Here is a 21,046-nt window from a genome sequence, read left to right as displayed (position 1 = left end):
TTTATGTTTACAATTTTAAACATGCTTTTTTTTTGCCTATTTTATTTCTTATTTATTTTAATTTTTAAAATACTTATTTTCATCCTTTTTTTGTCGGTTTCTTGAGGCTGCTGTTTGCTTGAAATCGGATATCAGGGGATTTATTTATATTGAGAGATGAAGAGGAACACTGGGATCTTGAGTTTATCTTCATAAATCCTTGCAGTCAGGATGGATTAGTAAGATCATTAAAAAAGCTAAATATGCTTTCCTTTAATAGCTGAAACACTGAATATGAGAATATGGAGTTTTTTCCACAACTGTATGCAATGTTTGCTGGACTTCAGCTTGAGTATTCATTCGTACAGAGTGGTGCAGTAGCGAGGGGCAAAGGACATAAATAAAGATGTTGCGAAGGGAGTCACGTGATGGAGTAGTGGCTGGTCGAGTGGAAGCAGCCCTCTCCAGAGAAAAGGGAAAAAAAAAAATTTGAAAAAACAGAGCTCAATAAACATAAAATACAGGAAGGGAAAGATAAAGTTACAGAGAAGAGACAGAAGATGACACCCAAAAGAGAAAAAAGTAAGAATAACAGAGAAAAGAGAAGAAGGAAAATCACTGGAGAAGAAAGAAGGCCTGCACATTGGAGCAGAGAGCCACTGTTGAGAGGAGCGGCTGATCTCTGATGTTGGTGAGTCCCCAGAGGAGTGGTGTCCTCCCGACTGGCAGACTTCAAAAAATGGCTCTCAGAGCCAAGAAGAGGTGCGCAACTGCGCATGTGTAGTGCGCAAGTAAAAGGAAAGGTTAACGCTGGCTGAGGAGCGGCCAGATGAGAGACGCCCAGTATCGGGGAGTTTGGCTGGGGGAAGTAAACAAGAAAGAAGAAAAGAAGAGTGGTGAGAAAGAGAATGAAGGGTGGGAAGAGGATGAGTGGCAACGGGGCGACCGGCAGGGGGATGACCTGTAGCAGGAGGCCCAACAACGGGTCGACCTGCAGCTGGAGGCCCAGCAAGGATACAAAAGCAGCTCACCAGAGAAGGATGAAGATACACAGATACAGAGAAGAGAAGAAGACAACACAGACATAGATACAGACACAGAAGAAGAGGAGGAAGAAGACCAAGAATTTCAAAGGAAAGAAGAAGGTAAAATAGAAGGACAAAATTTAGATAAAGCCTTTTTTGAAGAACAAATGAGGTCATTAAAAGAATGGCGATCATTAGAATTTAGTTCAATCAAAAGAAAAATGAAAAGAGCTGAAGACAGAATGCAAAGCTTAGAGTTGGTCATGACTGAAATAAGGAAAAGAGGAGAAAATGTGGAGGAACGAGAAGCTGCTGTAGAAATGGAGAATAATGATTTAAGAGGGAAGTTAGAAGAGAGTGAAAAAAAAATAAAAGAGACACGAGATTTATTGTCACAAAAAATTGACGTATTGGAAAACTACAGTAGGCGAAACAACATAAAAATAGTGGGCTTGAAAGAAGGCAAAGAAGGGTCAGATGAAGGAATTTATAAAAGGATGGATCCCGAAGGTGCTGGGAATAACAGATTCACATGAAGAAATAGAAATCGAAAGGGCACATAGAGCGCTAATACCAAAACCGCCACCACATCAAAAACCGAGATCATTATTGGTAAAACTTCTAAGATATATGACAAGAGAGAACATACTGGAGCAGGCAAGAAAGAAGGTTAGAGAAGACAATAAGCCGTTGGAATATAGGGATAAAAAATATTTTTTTTCCCGGGCATAAGCTTCAAACTTTTAAAGAAGAGGAAGGAATTCAACATGGCAAAAACCTTCTTATGGAAGAAAGGTTATAACTTTATATTAAGACATCCAGCAGTACACAAAGTATTTATTCCTGGGGAACGGAATAGACTGTTCTCGGACCCAAAGAAAGCCCAAGAATTTGCTGAACATTAGCAGGACAGGATAAGAGAGGAGGAGGAGTGGCAAGAAGGAAGACCAGCAAGAAAATATACAAAAATATGTAATAAATATAAAGTAAAGATAATGTATATATAAAGATTTAAAGATGGATAAAAGAAGGGGAAAAAAGAGAGCTTTGTTATGTGCATAGAAAAATAGTGTTCTCTGGGAGGGGGTGGGAGAATAATGGTCACTGTGAAATCGGTTGACGCTTGTGAGTAAGTTCGCAAACCGAATGGAAAGGGAAGTTGTGGTTGCCGTCAGGGACAAGGGGCAATCCAAGGAGGGGAGGTTCATTTGGGGTTAAAGGGTTATTGCTTGTGGGGATTGTGGAAGGGTCCTGATCTGGAACTTTGATTACATTTCTCTCCCTGGATGATGTTTCACAACGAGTGCAAGACCGAGTCATACAATCCAGGACCAATGCCTGAAGAGGGCACACAAAATCAGTGAACCGCAGCGGACTCGAAAGGCCAACGTGGCCTGTTTCCGCTCCGTAAATGGTTATATGGTTATGTCTTAAGTGCATTGTCATATATTGAGATTAAAAAGGAAAACTTTAAAAAAACTAATGGAAAAAAAGGGGATGGAGGTGGTGAAGAGGCGGAAAAGAAGTGAAAATAAAGATATAAGATGGCCACATTGGACCATATGACTATAAATATTAATGGAATATATAATCAAGTTTAAGTGTATCCCATTGGAAAAAAATTCACATATAATTTAAAAGACAAAGTTACAATGTTTGAAAAAACCTGGGAACCATATATGGAACATAACAGAAAGAGCAGGCCTCAGTCCTTTTTTTCTTTGGCTTGGCTTCGCGGACGAAGATTTATGGAGGGGGTAAAAAGTCCACGTCAGCTGCAGGCTCGTTTGTGGCTGACCAGTCCGATGCGGGACAGGCAGACACGATTGCAGCGGTTGCAAGGGAAAATTGGTTGGTTGGGGTTGGGTGTTGGGTTTTTCCTCCTTTGCCTTTTGTCAGTGAGGTGGGCTCTGCGGTCTTCTTCAAAGGAGGCTGCTGCCCGCCAAACTGTGAGGCGCCAAGATGCACGGTTTGAGGCGTTATCAGCCCACTGGCGGTGGTCAATGTGGCAGGCACCAAGAGATTTCTTTAGGCAGTCCTTGTACCTTTTCTTTGGTGCACCTCTGTCACGGTGGCCAGTGGAGAGCTCGCCATATAATACGATCTTGGGAAGGCGATGGTCCTCCATTCTGGAGACGTGACCCATCCAGCGCAGCTGGATCTTCAGCAGCGTGGACTCGATGCTGTCCACCTCTGCCATCTCGAGTACCTCGACGTTAGGGGTGTGAGCGCTCCAATGGATGTTGAGGATGGAGCGGAGACAACGCTGGTGGAAGCGTTCTAGGAGCCGTAGGTGGTGCCGGTAGAGGACCCATGATTCGGAGCCGAACAGGAGTGTGGGTATGACAACGGCTCTGTATACGCTTATCTTTGTGAGGTTTTTCAGTTGGTTGTTTTTCCAGACTCTTTTGTGTAGTCTTCCAAAGGCGCTATTTGCCTTGGCGAGTCTGTTGTCTATCTCATTGTCGATCCTTGCATCTGATGAAATGGTGCAGCCGAGATAGGTAAACTGGTTGACCGTTTTGAGTTTTGTGTGCCCGATGGAGATGTGGGGGGGCTGGTAGTCATGGTGGGGAGCTGGCTGATGGAGGACCTCAGTTTTCTTCAGGCTGACTTCCAGGCCAAACATTTTGGCAGTTTCCGCAAAGCAGGACGTCAAGCGCTGAAGAGCTGGCTCTGAATGGGCAACTAAAGCGGCATCATCTGCAAAGAGTAGTTCACGGACAAGTTTCTCTTGTGTCTTGGTGTGAGCTTGCAGGCGCCTCAGATTGAAGAGACTGCCATCCGTGCGGTACCGGATGTAAACAGCGTCTTCATTGTTGGGGTCTTTCATGGCTTGGTTCAGCATCATGCTGAAGAAGATTGAAAAGAGGGTTGGTGCGAGAACACAGCCTTGCTTCACGCCATTGTTAATGGAGAAGGGTTCAGAGAGCTCATTGCTGTATCTGACCCGACCTTGTTGGTTTTCGTGCAGTTGGATAATCATGTTGAGGAACTTTGGGGGACATCCGATGCGCTCTAGTATTTGCCAAAGCCCTTTCCTGCTCACGGTGTCGAAGGCTTTGGTGAGGTCAACAAAGGTGATGTAGAGTCCTTTGTTTTGTTCTCTGCACTTTTCTTGGAGCTGTCTGAGGGCAAAGACCATGTCAGTGGTTCCTCTGTTTGCGCGAAAGCCGCACTGTGATTCTGGGAGAATATTCTCAGCGACACTAGGTATTATTCTATTTAGTAGAATCCTAGCGAAGATTTTGCCTGCAATGGAGAGCAACGTGATTCCCCTGTAGTTTGAGCAGTCTGATTTCTCGCCTTTGTTTTTGTACAGGGTGATGATGGTGGCATCACGAAGATCCTGAGGCAGTTTACCTTGGTCCCAACAAAGCTTGAAAAACTCATGCAGTTTGGCATGCAGAGTTTTGCCGCCAGCCTTCCAGACTTCTGGGGGGATTCCATCCATACCTGCTGCTTTGCCACTTTTCAGTTGTTCGATTGCCTTATATGTCTCATCCAGGGTGGGAACCTCATCCAGCTCTAGCCTTAGGGGCTGTTGAGAGAGCTGGAGCAGGGCGGAATCTTGGACTGAGCGGTTGGTACTGAAAAGAGATTGGAAGTGTTCTGACCATCGGTTGAGGATGGAGATCTTGTCGCTGAGGAGGACTTTGCCGTCTGAGCTGCGCAGCGGGCTTTGGACTTGGGGTGAGGGGCCGTACACAGCCTTTAGAGCCTCGTAGAAACCCCTGAAGTCGCCAATGTCCGCGCTGAGCTGTGTTCGTTTGGCGAGGCTAGTCCACCACTCATTTTGGATCTCCCGGAGTTTGCGCTGAAGATGGCTGCATGCGCGACGGAAGGCTTGTTTCTTCTCTGGACAGGACGGCTTTGTAAGGTGAGCCTGGTGGGCAGCTCGCTTCTTTGCCAGCAGCTCCTGGATTTCCTGGCTGTTTTCGTCAAACCAGTCCTTGTTTTTCCTGGAGGAGAAGCCCAGTACCTCTTCAGTGGATTGCAGTATGGTAGCCTTCAACTGATCCCAGAGGGTTTCAGGGGACGGGTCCGTGAGGCGGGTTGCAACGTCGAGCTTTGCTTTGAGGTTTGCCTGGAAGTTTCCTCTCGCTTCGTCTGACTGCAGTTTTCCAACATTGAACCTCTTTCTGGGGGCTTTATTGTTCCTGGGCTTTGGCTTGAAGTGAAGGTTGAGCTTGCAGCGAACCAGCCGGTGGTCAGTGTGGCATTCCGCGCTAGGCATGACCCTGGTGTGGAGCACATCTTGTTTGTCACTTTCTCGCACCAGGATGTAGTCCAGGAGGTGCCAGTGTTTGGATCGGGGATGCATCCAGGTGGTCTTAAGGCTGTCCCTCTGCTGAAAAAGGGTGTTTGTAATGACAAGCCGCTGTTCTGCGCAGAGCTCCAACAGGAGGCGCCCATTGTCGTTGCACTTGCCGACGCCATGCTTGCCCAGGATTCCTGGCCAGGTTTCTGAGTCTTTGCCGACACGAGCGTTGAAGTCGCCCAGGATGACAACCTTGTCGGCTGTAGGGGTACGTTGGATGAGGTTGCGCAGGTCGGTGTAGAACTTGTTCTTTTCTGCTGGTTCCGCCTGGAGGGTTGGAGCATAGACACTGATGAGGGTGATGTGACGCTTGTTTTGAAGTGGGAGTCGCATGGACATGATTCGGTCCGAGAGGCCTGTCGGAAGGTTTTCGAGTTTGGAGGCAATGAAGCTCTTGACCATGAAGCCTACACCAGATAGGCGTCGTTCATCCGAAGGCTTGCCAGACCAGTAGAGTGTGTAGCCCGCGCCGCCACCACCTAAAATGATAAGAAGATAAACACGATCAGATTTAATGTGTATAAGTAGATGATACGCCTTTTTTGTTTGTTTTCCTTTTGTATAAAGATATTGTTTTATTGTATTTTATATGTTCAATATTTACTGTGTTTGGAGGGGGGTGGGAAGGGGGAATGGAGGGATGGGGGGGAAAAAGAGAAAATGTCACTGTGAATATTTAAAGAGATGTGTCTAAATATATTGGTTGATATGGTTCATAGTGCAATAAATAAAGAATTTAAAGAATAAGGATGTTGCTAGGACTGGTAAAAAATTTTATGAAAAAGATTAGGTGGTCTGAAGCTGTTTTCTTTAGAATAGAGATAGCTTTCCTTGGAATAGAGATAGCTGAAGGGCAATTTAATTGAGAGGTGTGGAAATTATGAAGGGTTCAGATTAGTCCTTCCTACAGATAAACAAGAAAAACTGTTTATGCTGCACAGAAGTGCTGGAGGAACTCAGTAGGTCACGAAGCAACCATAGAAAGCAAAAGGCTGTCAAAGTTTTGGGTCTGAATTCTTCTTTGGGATACCCATCAAATTCTTGATGAAAGGCTCAGGCTAGAGACATTCTCAGCCTTTTACTCCCTATGGGTGCTGTGTCATCCTTTCAAATGACTGTTTTCTTTAGCAGAAGGGTCAAAAATAAGGAATGAGTGGGTGGGTATTTTACTTGAATTGTGTACTGAATTTAGCCACTAGCACTGTTGAACTTACAAAATTCCCTTTTGCAGTTTCTAATTTGGGATAGGCATTGCCTCGACATACCATGACTTTTCTTCCCATCGGGTCAAAGATAGGCAAAGAAGCCAATGACCTCTTTCCCTCAATTGATGCTCCTCCATGTTGACCAAAATTTGAAAGAAGGACTGAAAGTAACAAGGGAATTTATTGTACTCTCTGTTGGAGAGTAGGTTGGTGTCATCAACATGTTTTAACTGCCAAAGTATGTCATTTTGAAATGGAGTCTCTGATAAGCATTTAGTAAATCAGTGCCCTTGTCCTCACCAGCTCACATTGCCCTTCCATCTGTCCTTGATAGAGGATGGGGCAATTATCACACAGTCCTTGTGGAGGTTCTGCTTTGATGCTGAGGATACATTCCATCATGCAGGTGTGTCTGTGGTACAGCATTCACTCTAAATGGGATAGGCTTGAAGCATTTGTTATCTCAGAGTTAGCCTTTTTGATGCACTTGGGCCATCATCAGTAGAAATGTGGAGGACCACCATCTGTAACCTCATAGTCCCACATACAATATCCCTCTTTTTTTTTTACTATGAAGCCAATGGATCAGTTTGCTTCTTTAAGGAGTAGAGAAATGCATGCTGGGAGCAGCATCAGGCACACAATAAATAGTTGCCAAACCGATAAAGCTGGCACATAGCAACTACATCTGACACACCATTTGTCAACCAGTGGATCAAAAAGTTGTGCATTCTGCTGTATCTGATCATGAATGGTGATAGTTTAAAAAGTGGAGGGGATTCCCATGAAAGAGGAGGCTGACAACTGTAATCAGCCAGAAGTTCAGAGTGGATGATCCACCTCTTCTCCATCTGAAGATTTCTCACTAAGTATGATTCCAGTTTCCAACCACTTTGATTTATTCCACATGATAAGAAATGGCTGATAATCAGAAACTTATGAAATCATAGGTTTGCCTTTAGCCAAACTGTTCCAGTATAGTTGTAGCAGCCAATCCCAGCAGAATGCAAGATTGACCACAAGTATATTGTGTTCACTAAAAGCAGGCCCAACTCAGCCAGTCTCTGCCTCATCTTCCACAAAGTGATCAAAGATATTAACAGTGCAATCAAATGGCATTTGTTTATTCATAACCTGCTCACAATGCTTGGTTTGATTTTTACTGGGATCATTAGGTCTTTTGAGGGACGAAAATATAGAGGTGTGTTGAGAGTGACAGCTCTTGACATTAAGGTAGCTGCTATTGAATGTGGCATTAGGACCTCTACTGAAACCAAATTCATAAGAAATGGGAGCAATGGGAGACCATTTGGCCCTGCTTGCCTACTTCTCCATTTATTAAGATCCTGATCTATCAAGGGAAAACACTTCAAGGATTAGTCGTGCTTTACACGAAGGAAGATTTTCAGATTTGGAGGCTGTGATAGTGGTGTTCACAGACATTAGTGCTGGGAGTCCAGCTGTTCAGTCTGGGTGAGGGGATCACATATAATAATATTATTAGTATGATTGAAATGTGCAGTTGAAATAAAGCCAGGTGCTGGTGTGGGTTGTGATGAGATAGTGGAGATGCCTCAAGGGATTATGGACAAGCAAAGTGAATGAACGAGGAAGATCAGGATAAAATGTAAATTCATCTCCTTTGGTAGAGAAACAGATTTTATTTAAATGGTAAAAAATTAAAAGGTTTTTTGGTGTTCAGAGGGACCTGGATATTCTAAAAGATGAATGTGCATGTATGGCAAACAAATGCAAAAGAAAGTACTATGAATTCTCTTGCATGAAAAGCGAACAAGAGTAAAGATGTCGCTGCAATAATGGTGAGGTTGTAGCTGGAATACCTCATCCGTGTCTGGTCTCCCGACTGAAGGAATTGATTGAGTGAGTGAGTTTAACTGAATTGATTCCTGGGATGGAGGATATGTCCAATTAGTTAAAGCAGCATTGATCTCAATATGAGAAGTTGGCCTTTCAGGATTGAGATGAAAGAAATTTCTTCACTGAGAGAATTGCATATTTTTGGATTTTTCTTTATCTGGGAGGGATATGATGGGTCATATGCCTAGTACATTCATTGCTTGGATAATAGTTTTCTATATGAGTATTAAAGGAAATGCAGATATGGGGTCAGTGTAAGTAATTGCAATGAGATAAAAGATCAACCATCATATTGAACGATAGAGCAGACATAAGGTGTGGTAAGACACACTTATTTTTTTTCTTTGGCTTGGCTTCGCGGACGAAGATTTATGGAGGGGGTAAAAAGTCCACGTCAGCTGCAGGCTCGTTTGTGGCTGACAAGTCCGATGCGGGACAGGCAGACACGATTGCAGCGGTTGCAGGGGAAAATTGGTTGGTTGGGGTTGGGTGTTGGGTTTTTCCTCCTTTGCCTTTTGTCAGTGAGGTGGGCTCTGCAGTCTTCTTCAAAGGAGGTTGCTGCCCGCCAAACTGTGAGGCGCCAAGATGCACGGTTTGAGGCGTTATCAGCCCACTGGCGGTGGTCAATGTGGCAGGCACCAAGAGATTTCTTTAGGCAGTCCTTGTACCTTTTCTTTGGTGCACCTCTGTCACGGTGGCCAGTGGAGAGCTCGCCATATAACACGATCTTGGGAAGGCGATGGTCCTCCATTCTGGAGACGTGACCCATCCAGCGCAGCTGGATCTTCAGCAGCGTGGACTCGATGCTGTCGACCTCTGCCATCTCGAGTACTTCGACGTTAGGGATGTAAGCGCTCCAATGGATGTTGAGGATGGAGCGGAGACAACGCTGGTGGAAGCGTTCTAGGAGCCGTAGGTGGTGCCGGTAGAGGACCCATGATTCGGAGCCGAACAGGAGTGTGGGTATGACAACGGCTCTGTATACGCTTATCTTTGTGAGGTTTTTCAGTTGGTTGTTTTTCCAGACTCTTTTGTGTAGTCTTCCAAAGGCGCTACTTGCCTTGGCGAGTCTGTTGTCTATCTCATTGTCGATCCTTGCATCTGATGAAATGGTGCAGCCGAGATAGGTAAACTGGTTGACCGTTTTGAGTTTTGTGTGCCCGATGGAGATGTGGGGGGGCTGGTAATCATGGTGGGGAGCTGGCTGATGGAGGACCTCAGTTTTCTTCAGGCTGACTTCCAGGCCAAACATTTTGGCAGTTTCCGCAAAGCAGGACGTCAAGCGCTGAAGAGCTGGCTCTGAATGGGCAACTAAAGCGGCATCGTCTGCAAAGAGTAGTTCACGGACAAGTTTCTCTTGTGTCTTGGTGTGAGCTTGCAGGCGCCTCAGATTGAAGAGACTGCCATCCGTGCGGTACCGGATGTAAACAGCGTCTTCATTGTTGGGGTCTTTCATGGCTTGGTTCAGCATCATGCTGAAGAAGATTGAAAAGAGGGTTGGTGCGAGAACACAGCCTTGCTTCACGCCATTGTTAATGGAGAAGGGTTCAGAGAGCTCATTGCTGTATCTGACCCAACCTTGTTGGTTTTCGTGCAGTTGGATAATCATGTTGAGGAACTTTGGGGGACATCCGATGCGCTCTAGTATTTGCCAAAGCCCTTTCCTGCTCACGGTGTGGAAGGCTTTGGTGAGGTCAACAAAGGTGATGTAGAGTCCTTTGTTTTGTTCTCTGCATTTTTCTTGGAGCTGTCTGAGGGCAAAGACCATGTCAGTAGTTCCTCTGTTTGCGCGAAAGCCGCACTGTGATTCTGGGAGAATATTCTCGGCGACACTAGGTATTATTCTATTTAGTAGAATGCAATGGAGAGCAACGTGAGCAATGGAGAGCAACAAGACACACTTATAGGGCCCAATTAAACTACCAACTGTTGATTTTGGTAAGGGGGGTATCCAGGAGCATTTGAGGAAACCCATGTGGTCACAATGGGAACACGCAAAGTATAAAAATCACAAACTCAAGATTGAACCTGTATGACTCAAGGTAACAGGCAACAGTTCTTACTCACTATGCTGCTATCTGTAGGCCCTTTTAGATGGCCCAAAACCCCCCCCCCATGTAAAGCCGCAGATTATCCCTGTTGCGCCTCAGAGGCGCTGATGCCTCAGCCCGTGACCCAACTCCCCATTGCCTGATAGCTCCCCGCCCTGCTACCTGACAACCCCTCCCCCACCCCACTGGGCAGGGGAGGTCTGCAGGGGGCTGCCGGGGCAGGGGAGGTCTGCGGGGAGCCAGTGCGGGCGGTGACAGTCTGGCTGGCTGCTCCGGCGCCTCACTGGGATCTTCGGTCTTTGGGGCCTCTCTCTGCGGCTCAAAATGCAGCATAGCAATGGTGATCTTCCCTATCCATACCATAATCCCTCACACAGCTGGATCTGCTCCAGGAAATATTTATGACGGGTGGTGCTGCGGCACAAGCCGCCCTGCCTCCATCAGATCTGGAGGGCACTACGAGACGCCTCTGGATATGAATGGGACGCTGGAGAAGCCTTTTAGGGCTGCTGCCTGAAAGGCGAGTGCTTAGTTTTCAATCCGTTCCTCAAGGAGGAGGGTTCACCTGGAATGTTGTGTGGATTTTGTTGGTATTAAGGCCCATCTGTATAATAATTGCCTTGTGTAGATACTCCAGTTTTTCTGCTTGTGAACTTGTTGACACGTTTTTGTTTCCTTTCTTTAGATATGCCAAACACTTTGAGTGAAAGTAATCAGCATTCAGTGAAGGGTAGTGAATTTTATGGTCCATGTGGATTTTAGCTAAGAATTTCACCAAGTCTCTTGGCAGATTGACCCCAGAAAAGTGAAAATCCATGGAATGCAAGAGGATAAGACATTAGATCCCAAGATGCTTTGTGGCATGAAACAAAATGTATTGTTCAACGTCAGCTTTAATGACTGAATATGATCAGCTTGCAATGGGCTATTCAGGGCACAGGTCTCTTTTTGTTAAATGAACCTGTGATTTCAAACACGAGTTATCGAAATCATTATCAAAAATTTTGCAGAATACAAAAGTGAGGCTTGTAACTCAATAAAGGAGAAAACCATGGGATGCAGGATTGGCAAGGAGAGGTGGAAAATGCCAAACAATTCAAATCCATACAATTGTGAGGTAATATTCTTTGAGATGAGACCAAGTCAAGTTTATTGTTAACTGATTGTACAAGTCCGAAACCGCTTTCTCCGGTTCTTGGTGCAAAACACACAGACACTCAACTGGAGATAACAATACATATTCAGGACAAGTATGAATATAAAAAAATAAATATTGTTTTGTGAATATGAGAATCTCAGATGGAGAGTGTGAACAGTTCCTTTGGTCGTTCAGCATTCTTGTCTGAGGGAAGCAGCTGTTCCTCAGCCCGATGCTGGCTCTGATCCTCCCGTATCTCTTTCCCGGCAGGAGCAGCTGAAAGATGCTGTGTGCAAGGTGGAAGGGGTCCTCAATGATTTTGCTCGCCCTCTCATTCATGGGAGAGAGGGAGACTCAACGATTCTCTCTGCCATTCATATGGGCAATAGAGCTCCTATAGAAGATTGATATAATGGTGGCCGGTAGCCTTGCCCACCTCAGTCTTCTCAGGAAGTGCAGTTGCTGTGGCACCTTCCTGATTACTGAGGAGATGAACTCCAAGGAACTTGGTGCTCTCTACTCTTTCCATCACAAATTTGTTGATGTGTAGTGGAGGGTGGTCATTCCTGATCCTCCTGAAATCCACATTAATTTCCTTTGTCTTATCCACATTGAGATGACAACCAAACTCAGGAAATACTGGTAAACGGCTGGATCTAGAAATGTGGGGTAAAACAGTGAAACTTTAGTGAGCATTTGCACATATCTCTAAAGATAGAACTGTTAATTATGTAATGTAGGAAAGGATATTTTTGAGTTTCTTGCCTTTTATTGGCCAAGGCATATAAAATAAAGATTAGAATGATATAAAATTTGTTAGTTACTGTAAATGGTAATCTATCCGTGACTTAACTAACAAATTTTATATCATTCTAATCTTTATTTTATATGCCTTGGCCAATAAAATAGTCACATTAGACAAACGCTGTGACAGAATATCTACAGAAGAGATTAATGAAAATGTGAAGGCTGGAAAATTCAATTTACAAAGATCTTTTTGTATTGGAATCGAGGAGAGATTTTATCAAGGTGTATTAATTTATTTGAGTTTGCAATATTAGTCTTTCTTCTAGAATAATTTCCTAATTGTAGTGCATAGATTCATGATATTTAAGTGAGAAGTATTACAGGGAAGTTGGAGTAAAAGGTTACCCCAAAAGTATTTGAGGTTTGGAACTCGTTCCATCAAAAGTTGGTTGTGGTAGAAATCGTTCAAGATATGCTATAGCATTCAGGACTAAAGGCCAAATTGTGAGATTAATATAAATGGCTTTTCATTGACCAGCATTAATGTGAATGGCCATGTAACTTAATTTATTGTTCTAAATTTCTCTGATCTATGAACGTTTTTTTTAATGGTTGAAAAGGTTTGTTTCAATTATTTAATGGCTGTATGTTGACAGAGGCTTCCATTATGAAGATATTAAAACACCTATATCCAGTAACATTTTAATCAGTGAAGCATCATAACCCACAATCAGTTACCACTTGATGAATTTGATTCTGAAACCAGGTAATTGCAATGCCCAGAGAAACACTAGAACATATAAGTAAAACAAAACTTGGATCTTATTGTAAATGTTTAAATATAATTCTGTATTCACTGGCTCAGCAATTATAATGTGTGTCAAAACTTTGATTTAATGAACTAGTCTTAAGCTGAATTAAGGACAATTAAGTGGTTTGGAATTATTGACCCTTGTAATATTGGCGACAACATGTACCTTGGGTTACACACAATTTAATTTTCAAAGTTTGTGCTGAGAAATATTAAACTTGGTTAGAGAGAGGCACCAAAAAAAATTGATTCCATATCTCTACATATCTCTTTATAGCTATTGATATCTTCAGTCCTCTGAGTTCAAACGAGATTAATCAGCACATATGATAGCTGTGTCAAAAAGCTGGAATGAATGACTATAACTTCAGACATTAATTATTTTTATGTATGGGGAGGAAAAGTTGTATGACATTCATTGTTGTTAGGAAGTGCCTGCCTTAAAATATTTTAAGAGTGAAAGCCTCTGTTTTGTATAAAACCCGACAAGAACAGCAATGGAAAACTTTCTAGTATTTAAAACTTTTTGATCAAGCCAGATTTTCAAAATTCTATATGATTTTTAAAAAAACTATAAAAGGTTCTTGCTGTGGACTTCATGCATGGCTTTTGTTCCAAGGGCTCTTTGCCAGATTGTATTACTTGATGCTTAATATTAAATAAAAATTCTCGTGTCCAATGAATCAGTTACTGATGCTGGTAAGAATTGGCAGAAGGCAATGACAATAAAATTTTGCTTATTTTCTCGTATTTACAAGTGCCCACAGCTTGGCAAGCTCCTTGCAGAGAGGATGTTTCCCCTCCGAGTAGCATCAGACCAGGATATAGTCTGAGTATAAGGGGCTGACTCTCTAGGACTGAAATGAGAAATTTCTTCATTCAGAGAGTTGTGAGATTTTGCAATTTTCTACTCAGTTGATCAGAAAGTTGAGTTGTTTTTGAAAGCAGTGATTGAATCATACCTTGGTATCAATGAAATGAAGGGATTTGAGGAAAATGTTGGAAAATTGTGTGAGATGAGAGACCAGCCATGATCATGAGTGCTTTATGGATTATTCCTGCTCCTATTTCTGATGTTTTTATCTGGAAAGACAAGAGTAATGGTTGTACCGTATACCATCCTTACTTGTAATGTAATTGTTCTTCATTGTCATTGACTCCCTGTCGTATTTAATGGCACTGGGATTATCATCAAATCTCCATCATCTTCTTAAGGCAGCTAGGGGGTAGCATGAAGGGCTGTAAATTTACACAAAGGTAAATTGTTACTGATGGCTGTGGCAAAGGGAGCACAGCATGGAAAAGGAAAGTGTACTCCACATACATTTTCACTCCTATTCACTTTCTGTTTATAATCTGGCAGTGTATTGTAACATGTAATTTGTGTAAATATAATTCAGGACAGTTAATTATGTTTGTTATTATTAATTTTCAGGTGGTTCTAAAAGACCATAATGACTTTTGAATGTTGCTCTTTTTGAATTTCCTTTCAGGAAGCAAATTACCTGAACTTGTGTTTCTCTTCTAACCTACTTGCAGAATCTCCCCTGAAATATGTTCTTGGCTTTTAAAATAGTCTAATATTCTGAGTTTTGCTGATGAATGCTTTTCATTCGTGTCTGCTAATGTGCAGGTCTCAGAGGCTGTGCAATCTTGTAAATGTTTAACAGAATGCATAATTGCACGGCTATTTCATAGTTCAATTAAAACAAAATTTTCATTCTGATGCATGTTAACCAGACATAATTTCTGATTTTGCTGCAGGAAACTAAAGAATTGAGCTGTTTGAACAATATCCACAAAGTCTGTTGGGGCAGAAGGGGATTTTTTGGTTAGTTTCTTCTGTTAATAAGATGCCATAATTGGTATTGCTTATTTTGTGGTCATATTCTATAGAAACTCATTATGACTTTGTCATCTTTTGTAAAGACATATGTTTGGATAATTATGGCAATTTAGTGGCTTTCTATTGATTTTTAACTGGAGCTGCATCTGTTTTGTTTGAAGTGTAACTTGTTTGGAAATGTATATTTTGCATGCCAAATACTTATTTAAAATGACTCTATTTATAGTGGTTCACTTTTTATGGTATAAATTAGTGCTCCTACATTAGATACATTCAACTGCCATTAAGGGGTCAGAATTGTCAAATATGCATCTTTTCTTTCTGTGCTGTATGGAAACTGCTGTAAACGCCAGAGATTTGAGGATATTTCAGTAATGGCTTGCAGTTAAATTTAGATATAAAAATCTTTTCTGTAAAATTATAAGGAATTGTTAGAATTCTCTGCAAATGTCCCATTTTAAAATTTATAATTGAAGATTTTTTTTGTGACAGCAATGAGCAGTTGTGTGGTATACATTCATGTTCATAATGAATGGTGATTATGATAAACATACTGTCAGTACCGTAAATTAAGGAAGGGCAAGCAGCACCAGTGATTCTTGCACTTGCTCGTCAGCCAAGTGCAGGTACATGTTGTGGCTGTGGAGGGAAGGTAGTATTGAACCTGAGATAGGCATGCGTTGATTTAGGCTTGTGTAGGTGCTTGGTCTTTAATCGACGTTAGTGGGGCAATTATGCAGAAGATTATATGGTGCAACAAACATTAATGTAGGTGAATGCTGAAATAAGGCTCCTGCTGCTGTGCTTCCTGAGCTACTTTTGTGTTGCCTTTGCATTACCCTTTGAAGCACTTTGACCATTACTCTGGATAAAAGTCAAAAACCTGATTGGAGGAAGTTGATTAAGTTTGGGATGATGGGTTTTCTTTACTTCCCATAACTCTATGCCTCTTTCCTGAGTGAATACTAATGAAAAAAAAAGATCTCCCCCCTCTCTTTTGGGTCCATACAAAGCCGACCACTGATTTGCAAGTGGACCAATTTTGTCCCTTACTATTCCTTCTTAATATACCCGTAAAATCCCTTAGGACTTTCCTTCACATTGTCTACCAAAGTAACCTAGTGTCTTCTTTTAGCCTTCCTCATTTCTTTCTGGGGGGGTTTTCTTGCATTTTTTTTATACTCCTCAAGTAGCTCATTTGCTCCATGTTGCCTATATCTCCTACACACTTCTCTGAACCAGGTCTCCAATGTCCCTCAAACCAAGGTTCCCTTTGCCTGCTAACCTTGCCTTGAATCCTGACAGGAACATACAAACTCTGTACTCTCAAAATTTCACCTTTGAAGGCCTTCCACTTACCTCTCACATCCTTGCCTGTAAACAACTTATTCCAATCCACAGATTCTAGATCCTTTCTCATTTCTTCAAAATAGGCCTTCCTGCAATTTAGAATCTCAAGCCGAGGCCCAGACCTATCCTTCTCCTTATTTAACTTGAACTACTGGCATTATGATCACTGAACCCAAAATGTTCCCTGACTTCTTTCACCTGCCTCATTCCCAAATAGGAGATCCAGTATTGCACTCTCTCTAGTTGGTACCTCTATATATCGATTTAGAAAACTTTCCTGAACACACTTGACAAACTCCAAACCATCCAACCCTTTTATAATATGGGAGTCCCAGTCAATATGTGGAAACTTAAAATCTACTATCACAACCTTATGTTTTCTGCAGCTGTATGCTATCTCTCCACAGTTTTGCTTCTCCAATTCTCATTGACTGTTGGGTGGTCTATAATACAACCCGTGAGTGTGGTTCTACCTTTCCCGTTCCTCAGCTCCACTCATGTAGCCTCAGTAGACCAGCCCTCTGGTCTTTCCTGCCTAAGCGCAGCTGTGATATTTTCCCTTGCAAGCAACACCACTCTTCCCCTTTTCATCCCCACATTCTATTGTGTCCAAAGCAACGGAAAACCTGAATGTTGAGCTGCCAGTCCTGCCCCTCCTGCAACCAAGTTTAACTAATTGCCTTGATGTAATCTAACCAGCATTTGATGGCTTTTCCATTTGTGTTCAAAGTTGATTATATTTTATATGAATGTGGTACAGATAGCTATTTATATGCATAATTGTCTGGACATCAGTACAGTTAAATTTGCTACCACACATATTTTCACCATATATCTCTCACTTTTATCAAGATACTTGCAGCTTTGAAGAAGTGTAAGGAAATATTTTTTACAAAAGGCATTTTCAGAATTAGCAATTTTCTTTGTGGTTATACATTTGGGACGCTATGCTAATACTTGTACATGAAAATTCATTTAGGATTTTAATGTAATATATGTGCTTCTGAAAATAAAATTAATTGGAGAAAATATCAAATAAAATGTTGCTCTTGTCATACCATTTCAATGAATTCAGCTGTCATATAGAATTTTTTTGGACTCTGCAATTAATATGCAGATGTCCTGATAAATATTTATAAAAATCTCCAAATTGAACATTAAACTTGTACGGAATATGAGTCTTTGTATGGAATATGAGTTTTGCTTAGGCATCAGAGATATTGCTAGATTATTAGCAGAATGGATTTGCATAACACGGTAGTAAAATGATTACATTTCATTATGGAACTTGTCACTGCAATCTTTTGCGAGTGGAAATAACAAAAACGAGTGAATTGATCACTTTTCTCCTTGACAGTGAAAACCAGTTACCACAGGCTGAGAGATACTCGAACTTTTCTCTTGCCAAAATTACTTCAGTCTTGGCAAAGATTAGAAATTTTTTTTCTCCTCCTTCAGCTTTCTTGCTCTTTCTATCCTTCAGCCACCCCAGTGGGCAGAGTTGTTGTTTGAAGGTATGAATTTTGTTGTACATCAGTACATAATTGTTTAATTAAAGTGTGGAAATTGCATGAATATTTGCATATTATTACTTAACATCTCATTGATTGTATATGTGGAAGTGTTATTCAGACACCACTTTTTTAATAATCAATTTCTAATAATTGTGATTGGGAGATTGCTACTCATTATGCACGTTGTTAACCAATTTATATCAGAATCAGGATTTATTGTTAGGAACAATTCATGAAATTCATTGTTTTGCGGCAGCAATCATAGTGCAACTATACATATTATAACTATCTTACGACATTACTATCAACTATAAAATAAAACAATAAGAGTGCACGAAAAGCTAGTCTTTGGTCCATTGATTATTCAGGACGGCAGCAGGGAAGAAGCTGTCCTTGTGCTGCTGAGTCTTTGGGCTCCTGTACCTTTTCCTTGATGAAGGAAAAGAGTGAAGAGGGCATGGGCTTGGGTGGTGAGGGTCCTTGAGGACAGAGGCTGCTTTTTTAAGACACTGCCTCATGTAGATGTCCTCGATGGAGTGAAGTCTATATTTTCCACATTTCTTCTGAGATCAAATGCAAATCACATCAGTATTACTTAATGTAATAATGTGAGTGTAATGGCACTTTATCTGAATGCCCATTGTATTTGAAACAAGGAGAGGGTGCAGAGGAGATTGACCAGGATGTCACCTGGATTAGGAAACAAGTCTTGCGAGGCAAGGTTAGCAAAATTGAGATTTTTCTCTTTGGAGCGTAAAATGATGAGGAGACTTAGAGGTCTACAAAATTATGAGAGGCATAAATCGGGTGGACAGCTAGCATCTATTTCCCAGGGAAGGATCAGCAAACACTAGAAGACATAAGTACAAAGTTAAGGGAGGGAAGTTTATGGGAGACATCAGGGGTAAATTTTTTACACAGACTTGAGGGTGCCTGGAATACCTTGACGGGGATGGTGGTGGAGGCTGAAACATCAGGGGCATTTAAGAGACTCTTACAGAAAAATAGAAGGTTATGGGGTAGGGAGGGTTTAATACTTTTTTTAACAGGAAGGAATATTTGGGTCGGCACAACATCGAGGGCCAAAGGGGCTGTACTGTGTTGTTCTAATGTTCTATTAGGTCAGTGAATTTGAGGCACAGATCTGTGCAAAGGAGTATGATTTTGTGGCCATTTCAGAAATGTGGTTGCTGGGAAGAGATGACTGGGGAAATAAATGTAAACTGGTATCCAATATGGAAGACTAGTCAGGAAGGTAAGGGAGGTAAGGTAGAGCTCTTAATTACTGATAAGATCAGGGCATTATGGGAGATGATACAAGATTGAAGCAGCAGAATTTTGAATCTGGATAGAGATTAAGAACAGTAAAGGGGAAAAACATATCACTGGTGTGAATTAGCTGTAGGCCACTAAATAATATTACAGTAGCACAGGGCATAAACCAAGAAATATTTGATGCATGTAAGAATGCAACTGCAATTGAATAAGGGGGACTTTTAACTTGCACATAGATGGAACAAAAATCAGGTTGGTTAAGGCAGTCTTAATAACTTTCAGAGTACATACGTGACATCTCATAAAACCCTGAGGCTTTTCTCTGCAGGCGAGGCAGAATTACCACTTATTGGTAATGCAAAAAAAACTGTACATAACGCATACATGTAAACAAATAAAGATCTGTAAACAGATAATGAATGTAAACAAACTGTGCAATACATAGAGATTTTAAAAAATCAATAAAGTGCACAAGAATCCTTAAATGTGTCCCTGATTGAGTTTGTTGTTCAGGAGACTGGTGGAGGTAGCTGCTGTTCTCGATCCTGGCGTTGCGAATCTTGTGGCACCTATAACTGCTTTCCTAATGGCAGCAGCGAGAACAGAGCCGAGTGCTGGGTGGTGTGGATCCTTGATGATTGTTGCTACTCTCTGACGGCAGCGTTCCCTGTAGATGTTCTCGATGGTGGGGAGGGTTTTGCCTGTGATGTCCTGGGCTGTCTCCACTACCTTTTGGAGGGCTTTAGGTTCAAGTGTATTGGTGTCCCCACACCAGACCATGATGCAGCCAGTCAGCACACTTTCCACCACACATCTGTAGATATTTACTAGGGTTTCTGGTATCATACCAAACCTCCGCAAACTCCCGAGGAAGTAGAAGTGCTGACGTGCTTTCTTCACTGTAGTATCCTATGTCAGTATCCATGCTAATATATTATAAGTATCCCGTGACTATGCAATGATACTAAGTCATTAGCCTCCTTGTTTTTGGTCAATGATTGGATAATTAGTATCCAAGGAATGTCCTCTATAGCCATATATGGTAAAATGTACAGCTATGATTGAACTGCCTTGGAATGTGATGACCACCACTTGGTTCATGTGCTCTGTGAATAAACCACTTGAGTTTTAGATCACACTCTATCAAGTCATGTGTGCCTTGTCTCTGTTCTTTTGACTGTGTATATTAACTACTGGAACTTCAAATTATACTCATAGTTTCTCCAGTACACAAAATTCACTATGCTATTGGTGTGTTGGGTCCAGGAAAGATCCTCTGAGATAGTGACTCCCAAGAACTTAAACTTGCTCACCCTCTCCACCTCTGATTTCCTCTATGATCACTGGATTGTATACCTCTTGCTTTCCCTTCCAGGAATCAACAATCAACTCCTTAGTCTTGATGACAATGAGTGCAAGGTTATTGTTGGTGCACCATTCAGTCTCATGTATGCTGATTCATCACCTTCATCCAACCTACTACCGTGGTATTATTGACAAAGTTGTAGATGGTGTTACTGTTGTAGCGAGTCACACAATTGTTGGTGTAAAGTGAGTAGGGCAGGGGGCTAAGAACGCATGGTGCTTCAATACTGATGGAGATTGTGGAAGAGATGTTCTTAACAATCCTCACTGTTTGTGGTCTGGAGGTGAGGAAATCCATGATCCAATTACACAGTGGGGTGTTGAGTCCCAGGTCTTGATGTTTGCTGATCAATTTTGAGGGATGATGGTGTTAAATGCAGAACTGTAATCCATAAAGAGCATCCTGATGAATGCATCTTTACTGTTCAGGTGTTCCAGAGCTTTGTGTAGAGCCAATGCGATGCCATTGATCTGTTGCTATGATAGGTGAACTGGAACGTATTCATGTCACTGCTCAGACAGGAGCTGATCTGCTTCAACA

General features: G+C 42.0%; 1 protein-coding gene across 8 annotated transcripts in view; it reads left to right on the top strand.

Moving 5' to 3' along the window:
• Positions 1-21,046, top strand: part of pou2f1b (POU class 2 homeobox 1b) — a 188,712-nt gene that overhangs the window by 25,337 nt on the left and 142,329 nt on the right. For 6 of the 8 annotated variants that reach the window (XM_069888487.1, XM_069888494.1, XM_069888488.1 and 3 more), the window contains exon 2: positions 14,920-14,986. The exons of the other annotated variants lie outside the window; for them this stretch is intronic. In XM_069888487.1, the coding sequence (XP_069744588.1) occupies positions 14,920-14,986 (67 nt within the window). The remainder of the gene's footprint in view (positions 1-14,919; positions 14,987-21,046) is intronic. 8 annotated transcript variants of the gene reach the window in all.

Source organism: Narcine bancroftii, chromosome 7 (genome assembly GCF_036971445.1).
Source record: "Narcine bancroftii isolate sNarBan1 chromosome 7, sNarBan1.hap1, whole genome shotgun sequence".
Lineage (NCBI taxonomy): Eukaryota > Metazoa > Chordata > Chondrichthyes > Torpediniformes > Narcinidae > Narcine > Narcine bancroftii.
Note: the sequence above shows the minus strand (reverse complement) of the source record. Positions and strands in the feature narration are given on the sequence as shown.